At 60.7% G+C, this 17,604-nt stretch overlaps 2 protein-coding genes across 12 annotated transcripts in view; one reads left to right on the forward strand and one right to left on the reverse strand.

The window, feature by feature from the left end:
• The first annotated feature begins 6,811 nt into the window (after positions 1-6,811).
• Positions 6,812-14,395, forward strand: HYI (hydroxypyruvate isomerase (putative)). Of its 2 annotated transcripts, XM_039486493.1 has the most exons (8): positions 6,812-7,046; positions 8,095-8,206; positions 10,629-10,743; positions 12,745-12,823; positions 12,929-12,978; positions 13,387-13,456; positions 13,703-13,837; positions 14,208-14,395. In XM_039486493.1, the coding sequence occupies exons 1-8, from the start codon at positions 6,848-6,850 to the stop codon at positions 14,279-14,281; spliced, it is 834 nt and encodes a 277-aa protein (XP_039342427.1). In that variant the 5' UTR covers positions 6,812-6,847; the 3' UTR covers positions 14,282-14,395. The 2 variants fall into 2 exon arrangements, with proteins under 2 accessions (XP_039342427.1, XP_039342428.1); XM_039486494.1 differs by lacking the exon at positions 8,095-8,206.
• A 922-nt stretch (positions 14,396-15,317) lies between these two features.
• Positions 15,318-17,604, reverse strand: part of SZT2 (SZT2 subunit of KICSTOR complex) — a 78,589-nt gene continuing 76,302 nt past the window's right edge. For 4 of the 10 annotated variants that reach the window (XM_039486483.1, XM_039486488.1, XM_039486482.1 and 1 more), the window contains 3 exons: positions 17,461-17,577; positions 16,927-16,995; positions 15,318-16,361 (listed from right to left, as the gene is read on the reverse strand). In XM_039486483.1, coding sequence (XP_039342417.1) covers positions 16,218-16,361; positions 16,927-16,995; positions 17,461-17,577 — 330 coding nt within the window. In that variant the 3' untranslated portion in view covers positions 15,318-16,217. The remainder of the gene's footprint in view (positions 16,362-16,926; positions 16,996-17,460; positions 17,578-17,604) is intronic. The other 6 variants (XM_039486486.1, XM_039486485.1, XM_039486487.1 and 3 more) reach the window with 2 other exon arrangements.

A 17,604-nucleotide genomic window follows, 5' to 3' on the forward strand; every position in this document is an offset into this window, starting at 1 on the left:
AATCACTGAGAGACTGATGTGCAGAGGTCACAGCAGAGCAGCAGAAGGTGACTGACAGTCAGCTGGTGAATGAGTGACCAGCAGGGCAGTGGCAGAGAGCGTGACGAGTGGCCAGCAGGGTGGCTGGTGGAGGGACCAGCGAGAGTGATGAGCAGGTGGCAGCAAGCGGCCAGCGGATCGAGTAAGATGCCTCTTTGCCCCCCCCCCCCTTCAGGGTAGGAGGTGAACTCTGCAGATTGAACTCTGGGTCTGCACTGACCAAGGACAGCAACTGTCCTGAAAGGATGCAGAGGAAGGACGAGCAAGTGAAAGGGACTTTAGGGTTGCTGGACTTAAGAACCTGAGGGGAAAAGGGCACTGCCCAACCTACTTGGGGGTGGGTCTTTTACTCATGGTTTATGTTTATTAACCCTGTTTGCGGCGTTTTCCCAAATTAACTCCAAGTTACTGCCCTCCTTTATTAAAAGTTTCTTTTCTACACTCAGACTCTGTGCTTGTGAGTGGGAAGTTTTGCCTCGCAGAGGCGCCCAGGGGTGGTGTGTAATTTTCCCAGGTTACTGGGTGGGGGCTTGAGCCAGTTTGGTGTTGTACTGATGGAAAGGAAGCCCTAGATACTGAACCCAGCCCTTGTTGCTGCTTGCAGAAGGGTTACACATACTTCCTTAACTCCGCTGGGCATGGATTTCACCTTGTGGCCTTTTTTTATTTTGTCAGTTTTCTATAATGCCTAGCTTCTGAGTCTTATCTATAATATGTGTAGTGATGACTAGCAATGGCCCCTGGCTCCCATTTATTATAGATGAGTTGTGCTATCTTTCAATGTAATTATCCCCTTGTTCTTGTGTTATGAGATGCTGCATTTCTCAACACCGATTCCTGGCTGCCAGCGTGTTACCTGCTCACCAACCTGGTTTCAGTTTCTTTGAAGTTCCTCTCAGCGTTTACTAAATTATTTTGTGTCACTGGCAAATGTAGCCACTTGCTCAGCCTGTTTTCCAGGTTGTTAATGAATATTGCTATGCTTGCAGCTGGGTGGCTCCCCACATCATGTCTTTGATCTATGAGCAGTCACAAACCTCATTGGGCATGCTAGCTGCCTTCCATTCAAGCTAAATCAGGGAACAACTAAATGACTCTTTGGTGGGAGGTGAAACAATGGAAACTACAGCACAAAAACTAGACTGGATGCAAACGCAGAGGCTGGAGGCTGATTTCATTGCAGCTGTGTGGGTGTCTGTGCGAGTCGAAGCAGCCAGAGAGCAGCCAGTGAAAGAAGCAGAAAGCCAATGACAACAAGAAATGTACATGTGGCATGGACCTGAGAGAGAGAGCCCCAAGAGAGAACTTTTTGGACAGAGTGCTGATTGGAAAGAGGCTTGGAATTGTAAGAAAGGAAACTGTCTCTTGTTTAGCCAGCTGTGTTCAGGGGAACCAGAATTTATGGACATTCCTTGTGATTAAACAGGATTGCATCAAAGAAATATCAGATTGCATCAATCAATATTTCCTCCTCATAGAAACCATCCAAAAAGCCCCAAACATTGGCTAACCACTGAGGGGATAACAATACATTAAACAACATTGGTCCTAGTGTACAGCCTCATGTCAGTCTTCTGCCAGGCTGAAAACTGATCATTTGTTTCCTGTCTCTTTGGCAGACACTGATCTGTGGCACCATCATGCCTCTTGCCCATGGCCACTTAGTTTCTTTAACAGTCTCTTGTGAGGGACTTGGACAAAGGCTTTTTGAAAATCTAAATACATGATGTCATCCAAGTCCCGGCTGCGGTGGCTACAGTGCAACCTTGCTGAGATTCTCTCAGAACACTCAGGGACTTTGGAGAGAAGGTTCCCACAGCAACGTCATTCAGCCCCCTGATGCCTGCATTTGCAACAGGGTCATTCATTACACAGTCGTGGAACACAAATGCTGGAACACACAGTGCTATGTAGGTTCCTCCACCACCAGAAAAAGCTACACTATTGCAGCCGGACAGCCACATGTGAAATGCAGCTCTAAGGAGAGACACAAATATTAACCCTATGTAGGCAGCCCCTGGCAGCTGAGAGCTGATCAACAGCAGGTTAGCACGGTAAGTCGGTAAAGAGTCTAGGGCCCTGGCCCCTTTAGCCCAGCCCCCTGGCTGGGACAGGCAGGCAGCAAGTGCAGTCAGGCCCCAGCCCTCTGGAAGGGACAGAGCAATACAGCAGAACCTCAGAGATACAAACACCAGAGTTACGGACTGACTGGTCAACCGGCCACCAAGTGAAACCAGAAGTAACCAGCCAGGCAGCAGCACAGACACACAACATGTGCCTGTATTGCATCTTAAAGGTAGGCACATCTGGGCTGCCTGTCCCCAGCCCACCCCCACCCCCCGGGGCAGCCACTTGCAGCAAGATGCCAGGGCTACCAGCTGCCAGAGCCAGCAGAGCAGGAGCAGCACTGGGGTCTGCACCGCTTTCACCCCTCCTCCCCTCCACTGGGAGGGGGAATGCGCTGCTTTTAAGCCCCCCCCCCCCACAATATGGGAGGGGGACAAGGGTTGCAAACTCATGCCAGGGCTGAGGAGGGAGCTCTGCTGCTGCTGAAGCCTCGCTCGGAGGTGTGGAGCCCGAATGGCACTTTGTTCAGAGTTCCGGACACCTTCCATTCCCGAGGTGTTGGCAACTCCAAGGTTCTCCTGTAGTGGCCTGTAGCCAGCTCGCCAGCCGTGCAGACTGTAGACAAATGCAGGCAGCCACCCCAGGGATGGGGCTGGCAGCAGGGGGACCTGGACTCACTGTATTCCACCAGGTCCCAGCCCAGAGCCCTGGCAGTGGCAGCGAATCCCACCCCTGAGTCAGCGGGGATCCCACTGAAACACGCTGACCTAGACTTTGGCAACCAACCAGACTAATGTCTGATGTCCCTAGGCTAAACCTACCCCCACCTGTTCATCGGGCTTCGTCGCTAACGGGCCTTCAGTTCCTTGGGGGTTCTCAGATGCCGGTAGTTCCAGCAGCTCCTCGGGGTACTCGCCGGGGGGCAGCTCCTCAGGGTATTTGCTGCGGGGGGGCAGCTCCTCGGGGTACTCGCCGGGGGGCAGCTCCTCGGGGTACTCGCCGGGGGGGCAGATCCTGGGGGTACTAATCGGGGGGGGCGGCTCCTCGGGGTACTCGTCGGGCGGCAGCTCCTCGGGGTACTCACCGGGCGGCAGCTCCTCAAGGTATTCACTAGGGGGGCAGCTCCTCGGGGTACTCACCGGGGGGGGCGGCTCCTCGGGGTACTCATCGGGGGGGGCGGCTCCTCGGGGTACTCGCCGGGGGGGCGGCTCCTCGGGGTACTCGCCGGGGGGGCGGCTCCTCGGGGTACTCATCGGGGGGGCGGCTCCTCGGGGTAGCCCTCTGCGGGTAGGGGTGGCACAGCTCGGTCCCTGGCTCAGGAGACCACAGCAGCATCCAGCTCCCTCCCAGCTGAACTGGAGGCCCCGCCTCTTATACTTCCTGTCCGGCCCCTCTGCTTCCAGCCTGGGGGCCATGCCTGGCCTGGCTTCACCCACCAAGGGGCGGGGATTGGTTCCTCCCTGTCGGACCACGCCACCTCGCTACACCTACATTTCCAAAAAGCCGTTCATCCCACAGCACAAGCTCTCCACAGGCACCTCAGAGGGAGACGTGGGGTTGGCGAAAGTCACGTAACACCATCGTACAACCGATCAGGGCAGGAAGTGAAACATTCGGCATCCGAGTGAGACTGCAGGGGGGATTTAGACAGGCAGAATGAAATGAGCCAAGCTGGAATTGGGCCAGTGCATCGTGGGATCTTTTAGTTCAATCTGAACTCTGAGAGACGAGTCCCCTCGATTCAGCATTAGTCCCCCCAGCCAAACCCCCCAAAGGGCAGTTAGAAACGGCCGGTTTTCACAGGGGAGAGAGCCAGGTACATAGCAGTGTCCCCCAGGTGTCTGCACGGTGACCGGAGCTGGTCAACATATTCATAAATGAGCTGGAAACAGATAAACAATGAGGTGGCAAAGTTTGCAGATGATACTAAATTACTCAGGATTAAGTCCAAAGCAGACAGCGAAGAGTTACAAAGGGATCGCACAAAACTGGGTGACTGGACAACAAAATGGCAGATGAAATTCACTGTTGATAAATGCAAAGTAATGCACATTGGAAAACATAACCCCAACTATCCATACAAACTGATGGGGTCTAAATTAGCTGTTACCACTCACGAAAGATCTTGGAGTCATTGTGGTTAGTTCTCTGAAAACATCCACTCAATGTGCAGCGGCAGTCAAGAAAGCGAACGAATGTTAGGAGCCATTAGGAGAGGGATAGATAACAAGGCAGAAAATATCATAATATCACTGTATAAATCTACGGTACACCCACCCCTGGAATACCCTGTGCAGTTCTGGTCGCCCCATCTCAGAACAGATATATGACAATAGGACAAGGTGCAGAGAAGGGCACCAAACATGTATAATTGGGTTGAAAATGGATCAGGTAAATTCATGGAGGATAGTGTCATCACTGGCAATTAGCCAGGATGGGCAGGGATGCTGCACCCCAAGCTCTGAGTGTCCCTAAAGCTCTGACTGCCAGAAGCTGGGACTGGAGACTGGGGATGGATTACTCAATAATGGCCCTGTTCTGTTCATTCCCTCTGAAGCACCTGGTATTGGCCATTGTTGGAAGACAGGACACTGGGCTGGTTGGACCATTCATCTGACCTAATCTGGCCATTCTTTGGGGTGACCAGACAGCAAGTGTGAAAAATTGGGACACGGGGTGGGAGGTAATAGGAACCTATATAAGAAAAAGACCCAAAAATCAGGACTGTCCCTATAAAATCGGGACATCTGGTCACCCTGCCAGTCTTACATTTTTATGTTCTTAGCCACACTAGGGATGTTTGCACCTGGGATAAATGTCTCTGCTGCAAATTCCACTTCACACTGGGGCTGTGCACGTACCCTGGGGGTTTGCAGCCGGCCAGCAATCCCTCTCACGCACACACCCTGGGGCCTGGGGGCTGACCCAGCTGCCGCAGGGTGTGGGAAAGTTGCATGGCTAACCCTCATGCCTGTGGCCATTTTCTGACTGGGCTATGGGCATGATTAGCTTGGAGAATGCTGGTATTAAATGGAAAGTTGTCAGGGGATGCTTGGAGTTTGATACATGAGCCAGTTACATTGGTATCAATAAACTCTATCCATAGGCTGATGGCATTTAATCATCAGCACAGATTATTTTATCATGTCAAAACAAATGTACACTGTGCAGCACCCCTCTGCTGCAGAGCTGCATGCTCAATGCAAACCCCAGCAGGCATCGGCAAGGCAGGGCAGGGCAGGGGAAGGGCCTGAGTGCACACAGGTCATCCTGGATGGATTGGTTTGTGACAGGCACAATTCTGCATAGTGCAGAACATGCTCGGTCCCCATTGCTAGGCCTGGAGAGTGCGCAGCACCCACAGGATCAGGCGCTTCAGTCAGATATCGCCACCGCTGAGCTCATGCAGAAAGTGCAGTAAGCAGACCCCAGAGAAAACAGCAGCAGCAGGCGCTGGGTGGGGCAGCTGTGGGTGTTGTGGAGGGATCTGGAGGGGCGGGGGCTGCAGAGACCAGTGGTGGGGCTCTGAGTGCAGGGAGCGCAGCCTGGCTGGAGCTGAGAGCCAGCTCTCATTGCCGTGTCCTGGCAAGATAGAGACAAGTGTGGTGCCTTAGACCCCCCCACCCCCCCACTCACTTTTGCGAAAAAAAGCCTGGGAGGTCTGTAGGCAGGGGCTCTGCCATGGCTCCCTCTGTACAGTGCCCAGCAGGCTTCAGGCGCTGGCTCAGTAAGTGACAAGAGCAAGAACACACCTAACGAGCCATGCAAGCCCAGCCGAGGGGTAGGGATGCAGCTGTCCCGTTAGGTCAGACCTAGTGCACGGGGAGGTCAGAGCGGTGCACGGGGAGGTCAGGGCGATGCATGGGGATGTCAGCCATAGTGCACAGGGAGGTCAGGGCGGTGCACGGAGAGGTCAGCGCGATGCATGGGGAGGTCAGCCATAGTGCACGGGGAGGTCAGCCATAGTGCACGGGGAGGTCAGGGCGGTGCACGGGGAGGTCAGGGCGGTGCACGGGGAGGTCAGCCATAGTGCACGGGGAGGTCAGGGCGGTGCACGGAGAGGTCAGGGCGGTGCACGGGGAGGTCAGCCATAGTGCACGGGGAGGTCAGGGCGGTGCACGGGGAGGTCAGCCATAGTGCACGGGGAGGTCAGCGCGATGCACGGGGAGGTCAGCCATAGTGCACGGGGAGGTCAGGGCGGTGCACGGAGAGGTCAGCCATAGTGCACGGGGAGGTCAGCGCGATGCACGGGGAGGGCAGCCATAGTGCACGGGGAGGTCAGCCATAGTGCACGGGGAGGTCAGGGCGGTGCACGGGGAGGTCAGCCATAGTGCACGGGGAGGTCAGGGCGGTGCACGGAGAGGTCCGGGCGGTGCACGGGGCGGTCAGCCATAGTGCACCGGGAGGTCAGGGCGGTGCACGGGGAGGTCAGGGCGGTGCACGGGGAGGTCTGGATGCACTGGGTCTTCGGCAGCAATTCGGTGGCGGGAAGACCCCAGGCTCCCTGAATCCTCTGGGCGGCCCTGGCTGGGCCTGGCAGAGACCCGGGCTCCCCTGCTCTGCTCCAGCGCCCCCAGCGCCCAGCTGCGAGCACGTGGCAAATGCCTAGGCCCCGCCCCCGCCCAGGCCCCGCCCCCAGGCCACCGGCCCCGCTCTCCGGCAAGGCCCCGCCCCCGCTCCACTGGCCCCGCCCACCCCAGCTTCCCCATGGCCCCGCCCAGGCCCCGCCCCCAGGCTCGCCATGGCCCCGCTGCGCTTCGCCGCGAACCTGGACTGGCTCTTCCTCGAGCGCCCGGCGCTGCCCGAGCGGCTGGAGGCGGCGGCCCGGGCCGGGTTCCGCGCGGCCGAGGTGCCCGGGCCCTACGGCTGGTGCCCGGCGCTGCTGCGCGGGGCTGCGGACCGGGCCGGGCTGGAGGTGGTGCTGATCAACACCCCGCCAGGTACCGGGCCCCGAACGGCCCCCGGACCCCGGCCAGGTACCCCCGGGTCCGGGCCCCGAACCCCGGGCCCGGGCCCTGAACCCCGCCAGGTACCGACCCGGGCCCTGAACCCCCGCCAGGTACCGGGCCCCGAACGGCCCCCCGGACCCCCCCCCGGCCAGGTACCCCCCCGGGTCCGGGCCCCGAACCCCGGGCCCGGGCCCCGAACCCCCGCCAGGTACCGACCCGGGCCCCGAACCCCCGCCAGGTACCGGGCCCCGAACGGCCCCCGGACCCCGGCCAGGTACCCACCCGGGTCCAGGCCCCGAACCCCCGGCCAGGTACCCACCGGGCCCTGAACCCCGGCCAGGTACCCCCGGGTCCGGGCCCTGACCCCGGCCAGGTACCCCCGGGTCTGGGCCCTGAACCCCGGGCCCGGGTCCCGGACCCCACCGGGCCCGGGCCCGAACCCCTCCCCGGCCAGGTACCGGGTCCGGGCCCGAACCCCGGGTCTGGGCCCGAACCCCGGCCAGGTACCCCCGGGTCCGGGCCCGAACCCCGGCCAGGTACCCCGGGTCCGGGCCCCGGACCCCGGCCAGGTACCCACCGGGCCCCGAACCCCGGCCAGGTACCCACCGGGCCCCGAACCCCGGCCAGGTACCCCCCCGGGTCCGGGCCCCGAACCCCCTGCCAGGTACCGACCCGGGCCCCGAACCCCCTCCCCCGGCCAGGTACCGACCCGTGCCCCGAACCCCCTGGGTCCGGGCCCCGAACCCCCCCGGCCACGTACCCCCCCGGGTCCGGGCCCCCCATAGTCTGCTACTGCCTGACGGCGGCTGTCTAGGAGCCATCTCCTCGGGCCCTGGCCCCCTGGATGGCGTCTCGGCGCCTGGGGGGCTGCAGCCCCCAGCTTATGGCCAGAAGTGGGCACTGACTGCCCAGGTGCGGGGCCCTGGAGCCAGCCCCTCCCACGTGGGCGCAGGTGTCCCGGTCCCTGGCTGGCTGGGCAGGGGTCGGGGTCGGGGTCGCTCCTGCCTCTAACCCGGGCGGTGCTGGCTGCTCTCCCTAGGGGACGAGGACAAGGGCGAGAAGGGGCTGGGTGCTGTGCCTGGCCGCCAGGCCGCGTTCCGGGAAGGCCTGGCCCTGGCCGTGAAGTACGCAAAGACCCTGGGCTGCCCAAGGTAGGGAACCAGCCCAGCCCTCCCGCCCTGGCCAGGGGATGGGCCGGGGAAAGAGCTGGGTCTTGGCGACAGACAGGGAGGGCGAGATCATGGGTGGCACTTTACTCGCCGTGGGAGCTGGGATTCTCCAGCCAGGGGCGATGGAGGGAGAGGCAGCCACAGCCAGACACGCTGGGGCCCCCCACCCCTGCTCCTGCGCCTCGGTCCCGACCCACCAGACCCTGCTAGGCAGCCCGGGCTCCTCCCATGCCCACAGCTCAGCCCAGGCTCCGCTCCCAGCCCCTGGCAATGGCCCCGGGGTGCTGGCATAGGGGAGGGGCTGCTAGCAGCCATGGACAGGTGGGCTGGGGGGAGACAAGGCAGTGTCGAGCGTGGTCAGTTCCAGCTAAGTCCTGGGATGGGGGCAGGCGGCTCTCACCCAGCTCGCTGCGGCAGCGTTACACCCGGCAGAGCGCCATGGGTCAGTCGGTGCGCCGGTCGCGAGCGCCCGGAGCGGGATGGGGGCAGGCGGCTCTCACCCAGCTCGCTGCGGCAGCGTTACACCCGGCAGAGCGCCATGGATCAGTCGGTGCGCCGGTCGCGAGCGCCCGGAGCAGGATGGGGGCAGGCAGCTCTCACCCAGCTCTCTTGTTACACCCGGCAGAGCGCCATGGATCAGTCGGTGCGCCGGTTGCGAGCGCCCAGAGCGGGATGGGGGCAGGCGGCTCTCACCCAGCTCGCTGCGGCAGCGTTACACCCGGCAGAGCACCATGGATCAGTCAGTGCGCCGGTTGCGAGCGCCCGGAGCAGGATGGGGGCAGGCAGCTCTCACCCAGCTCGCTGCGGCAGCGTTACACCCGGCAGAGCGCCATGGATCAGTCGGTGCGCCGGTCGCGAGCGCCCGGAGCGGGATGGGGGCAGGCGGCTCTCACCCAGCTCACTGCGGCAGCGTTACACCCGGCAGAGCGCCATGGATCAGTCAGTGCGCCGGTTGCGAGCGCCCGGAGCGGGATGGGGGCAGGCGGCTCTCACCCAGCTCTCTTGTTACACCCGGCAGAGCGCCGTGGGGACAGGTCTCTTGCCTATGGTGTGCAGGGTTCAGATGATCACAATGGGCCCTTCCGGCCTTGCAATGGACGAGTCTCTTGCAGTAGTGCTACGACCAGCCATGCCGATCTTGACCTAGGCCTGGGCTGATCAGCTGCCCCAAGAACTCAGACAGGACCCCACAGCGAGGGCTGGGGAAACACGAGGAGAGGGGGCGGGGGCCATGTCTGTGGAGGAAAGTTGTTCAAATCCCTGTTTGTTTGTTGTATTACATACAGCAGCGTGAGAGCACCACACCGCAGCTCTCTCCCCCTGGGTTTGGCTGCTGTCTCCAGCACCTGGTTCTCTGGGCTGTCCAGGGGAAATCCCGGGGTTGGGGCCTGCGGTTGCTCCAAATTGCAGAACCCTGTGCTGGGGTTCAGTGGTGGCCTCCGTTGCACAAGTCTGTTCAAGCAGCTTGTAGAAAGGGCATTTCTGGAGCACCTGTTCTTGGCCCTGCGTGATTGTAGCTCCTTTGTGGGCGTGGCAGCCCTGGGCCGTGTCCTTCCCCAGCATTTGCCCTGCCAGCCACTTGTAGATCCTGGCATTCCAGTGACTTGTTCCCAGGGGCCTGACCCTGTTCCTCTCCCATGAGGGCCCCTTGGTGATTCGCACACCCACAGCCATGGACCCCTGGCTGCCAGTGTGTAAATCACCGAGGGGGACACCTGGCTGCACACCAACTCCAGCTCAGCTGGGATCCCAGCAGAAATACTCTCCCCCTGCTCAGCCTGTAGGTGAAAGCATGAGCAGCCAAGGAGGAGTGTGCTGTCTGTGCACGCTGTGTGGTATCCGGGTGGGTGGCATCCCCGTCCCCCTGGACATGGAGATCTGAGTGCAGTGTCCTTCTTCTGGGTGAGGGTTGAGGTTCTCTAGCCTTTAGATTCCACACACCGTTCCCCCACTGCGGAGGTGGTCTCTGGTTGGAAGGCACCTGTGGCTGCAGCCCCCCCAGGGCTGGGGAGTGCTGGCATGCTGAGGGGTAGAGACCCCTCCCAAGGGGTGAGTGCTGGCCTGTAGGCGGGGGGTGGGGGATCAAAGCCCACCTCCTCCTGCCCAACCTGAGGCAATGCTGCCGAGGGCCCCTGGATCTCCCCCTCAGAGGGAGTGGTACCCCACCTCCCCCCATCCGGGGTGGCCTGGGCCGGTGCCTCAGCCGCTGCAGGAGGGCAAGTGCCCTAGGGCCTGTGCCCTGGTGGTGCTGCAGCTGCTGTTCCCTTCACCCCTCCTGCACTGGGCACTTGGAGCGGTTTGCTGCATCCTCCATCTCTGCTCCCATCCCATGCGCAGTCAGGCTTCTGTGCCCTGTGAGCAGCTCAGCTCCTGCCCGTGGGCTCTGACCTGGCTCTGTCTGCAGGATCCATCTCATGGCTGGGCGGGTCCCTGCGGGCACCGAGCGGGCAGCAATGGCTCTGGAGATGGAAGCCACCTTCATCGAGAACCTCAGATATGCTGCTGACATCCTGGCCCAGGTATGAGGGGGACACTAGGAGGCAGCTGTGCCCCCCCGGGACTTTCCTGCACCATGAGAGGGATAGAAGCAGCAAAGAATCCTGTGGCACCTTATAGACTAACAGACGTTTTGCAGCATAACAGCACCTCCTTTATCAGCCTCTTTGATTATAATGTCAGGATGGTTTCTGAGGCTGTGGATGGCATTGCGTTCTGCACGACTTAGGTTGTGAGGCAAGCGATGTTGTTTTTCCACAATTTCTGCCTGTGCACGTCGGCGGAAGCATTCAATGTATAGGTCCAAACTGTCATTTCGACCCTCAGGAGGAGTCCATGTGGAGTTCTTCTTCTTGTGCTGTTGGTGGGAGGGTAACTGTGTATCCGTGCGCTGTTCAGTGTTGTCCTGGAAGTATTCTTTGAGTCGGAGACGGCGAAAGTAGGCTTCCAGATCACCGCAGAACTGTATCATGTTGGTGGGGGTGGCAGGGCAGAGAGTCCCCGAGATAGGACAGACTGTTCTTCTGGGCTGAGTGTGTGGCTGGATAGATTGACGATATTGCTGGGTGGGTTAGGGGTATCACGGTTGTGGCCCCATGTAGCAGGTAGGAGTTTAGACAGCTTACAGTCCTTTTTCCTTTTTAGAGAGGTGAAGTGGGTAATGTAGATCTCCTGTCTTATTTTAGTGAAGTCCGTTTGTATGGAAGTTTGGTTATTGATGAGAGTCTCTAGGTTGGAGAGCTCTTTTTTGATGTTTTCCTGTTTGCTGTATAGGAGGCTGATCAGGTGGTTCCTCAGTTTCTTAGATAGAGTATGGCATAATCTCTCACTGTGGTCTGTGTAGTATGTAGAGAGTAGTGGATTTTTTACCTTTAGTCCATTAGGTATGATGTCCATCCGTTTGCATTTGGAAAGAAAGATGATATCTGTCTGTATTTGTGCAAGTTTCTTCATGAGGTTGATGGATTTCCACTCCATACGGCTGAATGCAGTGCCTTGCATGGTGTCAAGTATCAGAGGGGTAGCCGTGTCAGTCTGGTTCTGTAGAAGCAGCAAAGAATCCTGTGGCACCTTATAGACTAACAGACGTTTTGCAGCATAACAGCACCTCCTTTATCAGCCACTTTGATTATAATGTCAGGATGGTTTCTGAGGCTGTGGATGGCATTGCGTTCTGCACGACTTAGGTTGTGAGGCAAGCGATGTTGTTTTTCCACAATTTCTGCCTGTGCACGTCGGCGGAAGCATTCAATGTATAGGTCCCGACTGTCATTTCGACCCTCAGGAGGAGTCCATGTGGACTATCTATCTATCCAGCCACACACTCAGGCCAGAAGAACAGTCTGTCCTATCTCGGGGACTCTCTGCCCTGCCACCCCCACCAACATGATACAGTTCTGCGGTGATCTGGAAGCCTACTTTCGCCGTCTCCGACTCAAAGAATACTTCCAGGACAACACTGAACAGCGCACGGATACACAGTTACCCTCCCACCAACAGCACAAGAAGAAGAACTCCACATGGACTCCTCCTGAGGGTCGAAATGACAGTTTGGACCTATACATTGAATGCTTCCGCCGACGTGCACAGGCAGAAATTGTGGAAAAACAACATCGCTTGCCTCACAACCTAAGTCGTGCAGAACGCAATGCCATCCACAGCCTCAGAAACCATCCTGACATTATAATCAAAGAGGCTGATAAAGGAGGTGCTGTTATGCTGCAAAACGTCTGTTAGTCTATAAGGTGCCACAGGATTCTTTGCTGCTTCTACAGAACCAGACTAACACGGCTCCCCCTCTGATACATGAGAGGGATAGGCAGAGACTCCCCGGGGGAGCATGGGGCCACACAGTCCACGAGGAGCAGCCCCTGCGTGGGACACCAGCACCAGCTGGAGGAGAAGGGTGGCTGGGGAGGGAGGTGAGGTTGCAGGGAGCCATGGCTGCCCTGCCCTGCCCTGCCAGCAATGGGATACAGGCGTTGCGGGGACAGGCGCCCAGGGGCTCACATGTGGCTTTGCAGGAGGACATGACAGGCCTGCTGGAGCCTATGAACAGCCGCATCACCGACCCCCGCTACTTCCTGACCACCCCTCACCAAGGTAAGGGGGCCCTGCTGCACTCTGACTGCCCGACCGAGCCGAGGGGAGCTGGGCGCTCGTGCTGCAGGGCCCCTGCTGTGACTGACCTGCCTCTTCCCCCCACAGCTGCAGCCATTCTGGAGAAGGTGGGGAGGCCCAACCTCCGGCTGCAGCTGGTGAGTAGCTGTGGCTTGGTGGTTTCTGTAGCACCCGGCCCCGTTTCCTTTACAGTAGAGTAAGTTCCCAGCCCCTGGTGCCAGGGGTGCCAGCCACGGGGTGCAGCAGGTAGGTAAACCTGACCCCAGCAGTTCAGAGGAGCCTGCTGGCATGGCCAGCAGGGGGTCAGTGATGGTGCCGTGCCCCCACCATTCCCCAGCCAGCAGGAGGCAGCGTGGGCCCCAGGGAGCGTTGTGCTGTGTGCAGCGAGGGGCGGGGAGGGTCTCAGACACGTCTCAGGCACTAGGTCTCTGCTGCCGGCCAGCTGTGCGGTGACCCCCCTGGGCATGCCAGGAGGCGCAGTCAGTCCCTGCAGCCGCAGCTGCAGCCTTGCCCCAGACCCTGAACTGCAGTTCTGGTTCCTGCAGGACATTTTCCACTGCCAGATCATGGATGGGAACCTGACACGGAACCTGGAGATGTACTTCCCGCTCATTGGTGAGGGCCAGGGCTCTGCCCCAAGCATGGTGGGGAAGGCACTGGGCCTAGGCCATGGGGTGGGAGGTTTGAGTCAAGGGCTGGAGGGGAGGCCTGGCCCCTGGGAAGGAAGGGCTGCCTCATACCATTGGGTGGGGGCAGGACGCTTGGGTTAGGGGCTGTGCCCCCCTGCGGATCGGAGCTCAGGGCTGTGCCCACTACAGCGATGCCCTGGACACCCTGAGGAGATGCTGGTTCCACCCCCAGGTCACATCCAGGTCGGGCAGGTGCCTGGTCGGCATGAACCTGACAGCCCAGGCGAGGTGAACTTCCCCTACCTGTTCCAGCTGCTGGAGTCGCTCGGCTACGAGGGCTGCGTGGGCTGCGAATACACCCCGCAAGGTGGGTGGGGCTGGAGTGCAGGGACCCCAGCACACACTGGAGTGGAGCCAGGCTCTGCCCAGCGAGCTCCACCCCAGTGGGCAGGGAAGGGGGGGGTGGACGGAGCCAGGGCCTGGGAGCTGTGCCCCTGCCAGGGGCAGGCACTGCCGGGCTGGGAGGGGGCTGCCCACTGTGGCTCAGACAGTGGGTGCTGGAGCAGGGCTCCTAGGGGGAGGAACATGCGTTAGGGGAGGGTGTGTTGCAGGACTCACCTGGCGGGAACTGGGCTGTAGCTACTGCTCCCTCGAGGGTACCAGCCCTGCCCTGCTCCAAGGCAGGGGAAGCTGCTCCCGCCCTGTTCTCAAAGCCCTGGATCTGGCTCTTGTTGCAGGAGACACACTGGAAGGACTGGGCTGGTTGCACGCGTACTGGGAGAGCCGAGGCCGGCAGCAGCGCCGGTGTTAGGCCAGCGGGGGCCCTACGCAGGAATATGTGTAACCCTCCCCTTGCTAAGACAGGCAAGTTCTTTAATAAAAAGCAAATAGGGGCCTTCCCGCCACTCAGGGCCCCAAGCAATTGGTTAGTCTGCTTGTGCCACTAAATGGGGGGAGCTGAGAGGTGGAGGCCGCAGGTGCTGGGATAAAGAGCAAATGGCTGAGATGTGGAGGGAGCAGCTGTCCTGTGCACTGACTCCCCTGTCTGTTTGGGGGTTCACACCCCAGTGCCCCTCCCTTCACACTGCCTGCTTACGCAGGAGGCTGCCTTGACTCTCCAGTGTGCCAGCTCCAGCAGCCAGGCCAGTGCAGAGCAAGCAGCACACACACCTGCTCCCTGAGGCCTGCTGGGACAGGAGAGCAGGGCCGCCTGCAGCCGGAGGAGTGCCCTGCCCCACACAGAGCAGGGGCAGGCAGCTGCAGTGGGGCCAGCCATGGGGCAGGTCTGGGTCCAGGGCTCTGCTGTTCCCTGGAGAGGCTCCAAAACTGCCTCCTTGCAGCTCTGGGCAAGGGCAGGTACTTGGCGGAGCCTGCCCCGGTCAGGCGGGGAGCATTTCATTTGGGCCCTTGGGCCCTGCTGGGGGTCGCAGGTGCTGGCAAGGAGTGGGGAACCAGCACCTTCCCCCCCTGCCGCTGGCACCAGGCAGGATCTGGCTTGCAGAGGGGTGGCTAAGGCTGTCGCTCCTGCACCAGCCGACCCTGCGAGAGGGCGGGGCTGTCAGCCCATCTACGCAAGACAAGCCGCCAGCCCTTCTGGGTGTGGCTACAGCCCTTTAAAGGCAACAGGAATAACTGGGCCCGTGCTGCCTGCCTGGAGCCTGCCTCAGCCCTCGGGCAGGGGACTCCCAACAGTACAAGGTGAAGTCAGCACTGGTAACTTTCCCTGCTGAGCACGGTGGTTCAGAGAAGGGGCAGGGAGCAGCTGCTCCCTGGATGGCACCCAGGAGACCCCCCCCCCACACACACACCCACACCAGACCAATGGGCTCAAAGGCTGGTGGGGCAAAGGGAGGCCAACCTACAGAACGCCCAGAGCCAAGTGCCGGAAGGACGGTGCGGTGACAGCCAAGGGCCTCGGAGTCCTTCAGGACATGCTCTGCCCTCCCTGCAGCCCTGCTCGGCCGGTGAGCGGCCCCCACGCAGCCCCACCGCCACAGGACTCCCAACACTTTGCCCCACTGTTCCCGACTCCTCCCCACGCTCAGCAGCCAGGAGAACGCTGTCCGGTGGGGGGCTTAGTTCTGCCTCCCCAGTGTGCTTGGGGGAGAGGGTAGGGGGCCATGTAGGCTTGGGAAGGCCATGGGCAAGGCTGGGACCCCCCCCCCCCCCCCGTCCCCTGCAGCACCAAGCTGAGAGCCAGGCAGCAGCGGGACGGTCTGAGGCAATTTATTTGACAGCGACATCTTTCAGTACATCCTTGTAACCCCCCACCGCCCTGCGGCTGGCCCACCACTGAAACCCCACCCTGCTTCCACCCATCGAAGTGACGGCCTGCAGCGACTTGGCCTGGCTCCAGCCCAGCATGCCAGGCAGCTCTGTCGCCAAGCCCAGGGCTGTGCATACATGGATGCCAGGTTTCTGGGCCCAGAGACAGCAACTGTTTAGCTGTGGCAGGTGTGCCAAGTTCCTGGGTCTCCATTTCAAATCCATTCAGTGTCAAACACACGAGTGTCCTTAACAGCAGCTCCCCTACCCAAGAAGGGGGGACACCCCCCAGCCCACCCCTTCTGGGGAGTCTGGGCTAGCTGCAGGTCCAGGGGCGCCGCCAAGCCCCATGCACCCTCCACTCTGTCCATTACTCGTGCATCACGTGACCCCCGTGCTGCCAGCAGCGCTGGGGGGATCCTGCTGGAGGGCAGCTCCTGGGTGTGGCACTGTGTGTCTGGCTGGAAGGTGCTGGCCCCTGGCTAGAGCAGCCCTGTCCAGAGGTTGAAGCAGGCCGTGTTGATGACAGATTCGAGGTGATGGTAGGTAGACACTAGCTGTGGCAGAGGGCTCTCGCTATTCTGGGGCTGCACGGGGAACGGCTCCCGGAAAACCACCGTCAGACTCTGCAGGGAGGAACGAGCTGCTCACAGCAGAGCCACCGGCCCCCAGCCCCTGCCCGGCTTGGGGCCAGCTCAATGCCTGTAGCTGCTCTTGGCGAGGATCCCTGCACCTGCCAGCACGGGGAACAACACTGGCTCCCAGAGGGACAGACACAGCTGGGGGCAGGGGGCGGGGGGGAAGCACTGGACAGCACAGGCTCCTGGATGGGATGAGACCCCCAGTTGGGTGGCAGGGCTCCAGGCTGCTGCCTCATTGAAATGCAGCAAGTCAGGGCTCCTGGACTTTCTGTAGCATGGTTCGTGTGTTAGACACTGCCCCCGCTGCCCCCATTCACCCCTGCCTGGCCCCCCATTTGCTCCCACTTGACCCCCATTCAGGAGCTGACACCTGCTCTTCAGGGAGGGGATAGTTTTAGCTCTGACAGTTCTGGGCAGAGCCCAGCCTGATGGTGAATCCCCTCTGGGCTTTGCCTGGGCACTGGAAGCGCACTCTCTCCCGCTGCCCCTGGGCCGGGCACGCCTGCAGAGCCAGGTACCCGCCCAGACCCCCGCGGGGAGCAGCTCTTACCGTCTTCCCTGAGTGGGAATCCAGAAACACGAGCACAAAACAGTCTGTGAACTTCTGATTGAGCACGACCTGCAGAGAGTGCGACAGGCTGTTGGGGAGGGGCTCCCTGATGTGCTTGGGGCACAGTGCCAGAACTGTGGGGCGTGCCAAGGGGCGCAGCGACAGCACCGTGGGGTGGGGGGGGGTCAGTGCACGGTGCAGTCGGGGCACTGCGACTACTGCTGTGCCCTCATGACATCACACCTCAGGGCAGCCTTACTAAAGCAGGCACCGAGGCGTCACATCCAGCCCTGACGCAGGCAGGAGCCCTGGGGTGCGTCTGGCCATGGGGGGTGACATGGGTGGGACAGAAGAGAGTCCTGGGGCAGGGGAGCCACCTCTGGCTGCAGGGGAGGGGGCAGAAAAGTGTCCCAGGGCAGGAGGTGGGTCTGGCCATAGGAGCGGGGGCACTGCAGGACCAGGGAGTCTGGCAGTAGGTCTGGCTGCAGGGTCGTGGGCAGTGGTGGGGCCGGCTGCAGGGGCCCTGGCCCTTACCAGATACTGGGTGCCAGTTTCGATGTTGTGGAAGTGGCGGCAGCTCTGCGGGAAGCGGCTGAGCAGCACTTTGATGAGGCTCTGGTACCAGGGCACAGTCATGGTGAGGAAGCAGCCCTGTGAGGATGGAGAGAGGGTGAGGCC

Source organism: Mauremys reevesii, linkage group 8 (assembly GCF_016161935.1).
Source record: "Mauremys reevesii isolate NIE-2019 linkage group 8, ASM1616193v1, whole genome shotgun sequence".
NCBI lineage: Eukaryota > Metazoa > Chordata > Testudines > Geoemydidae > Mauremys > Mauremys reevesii.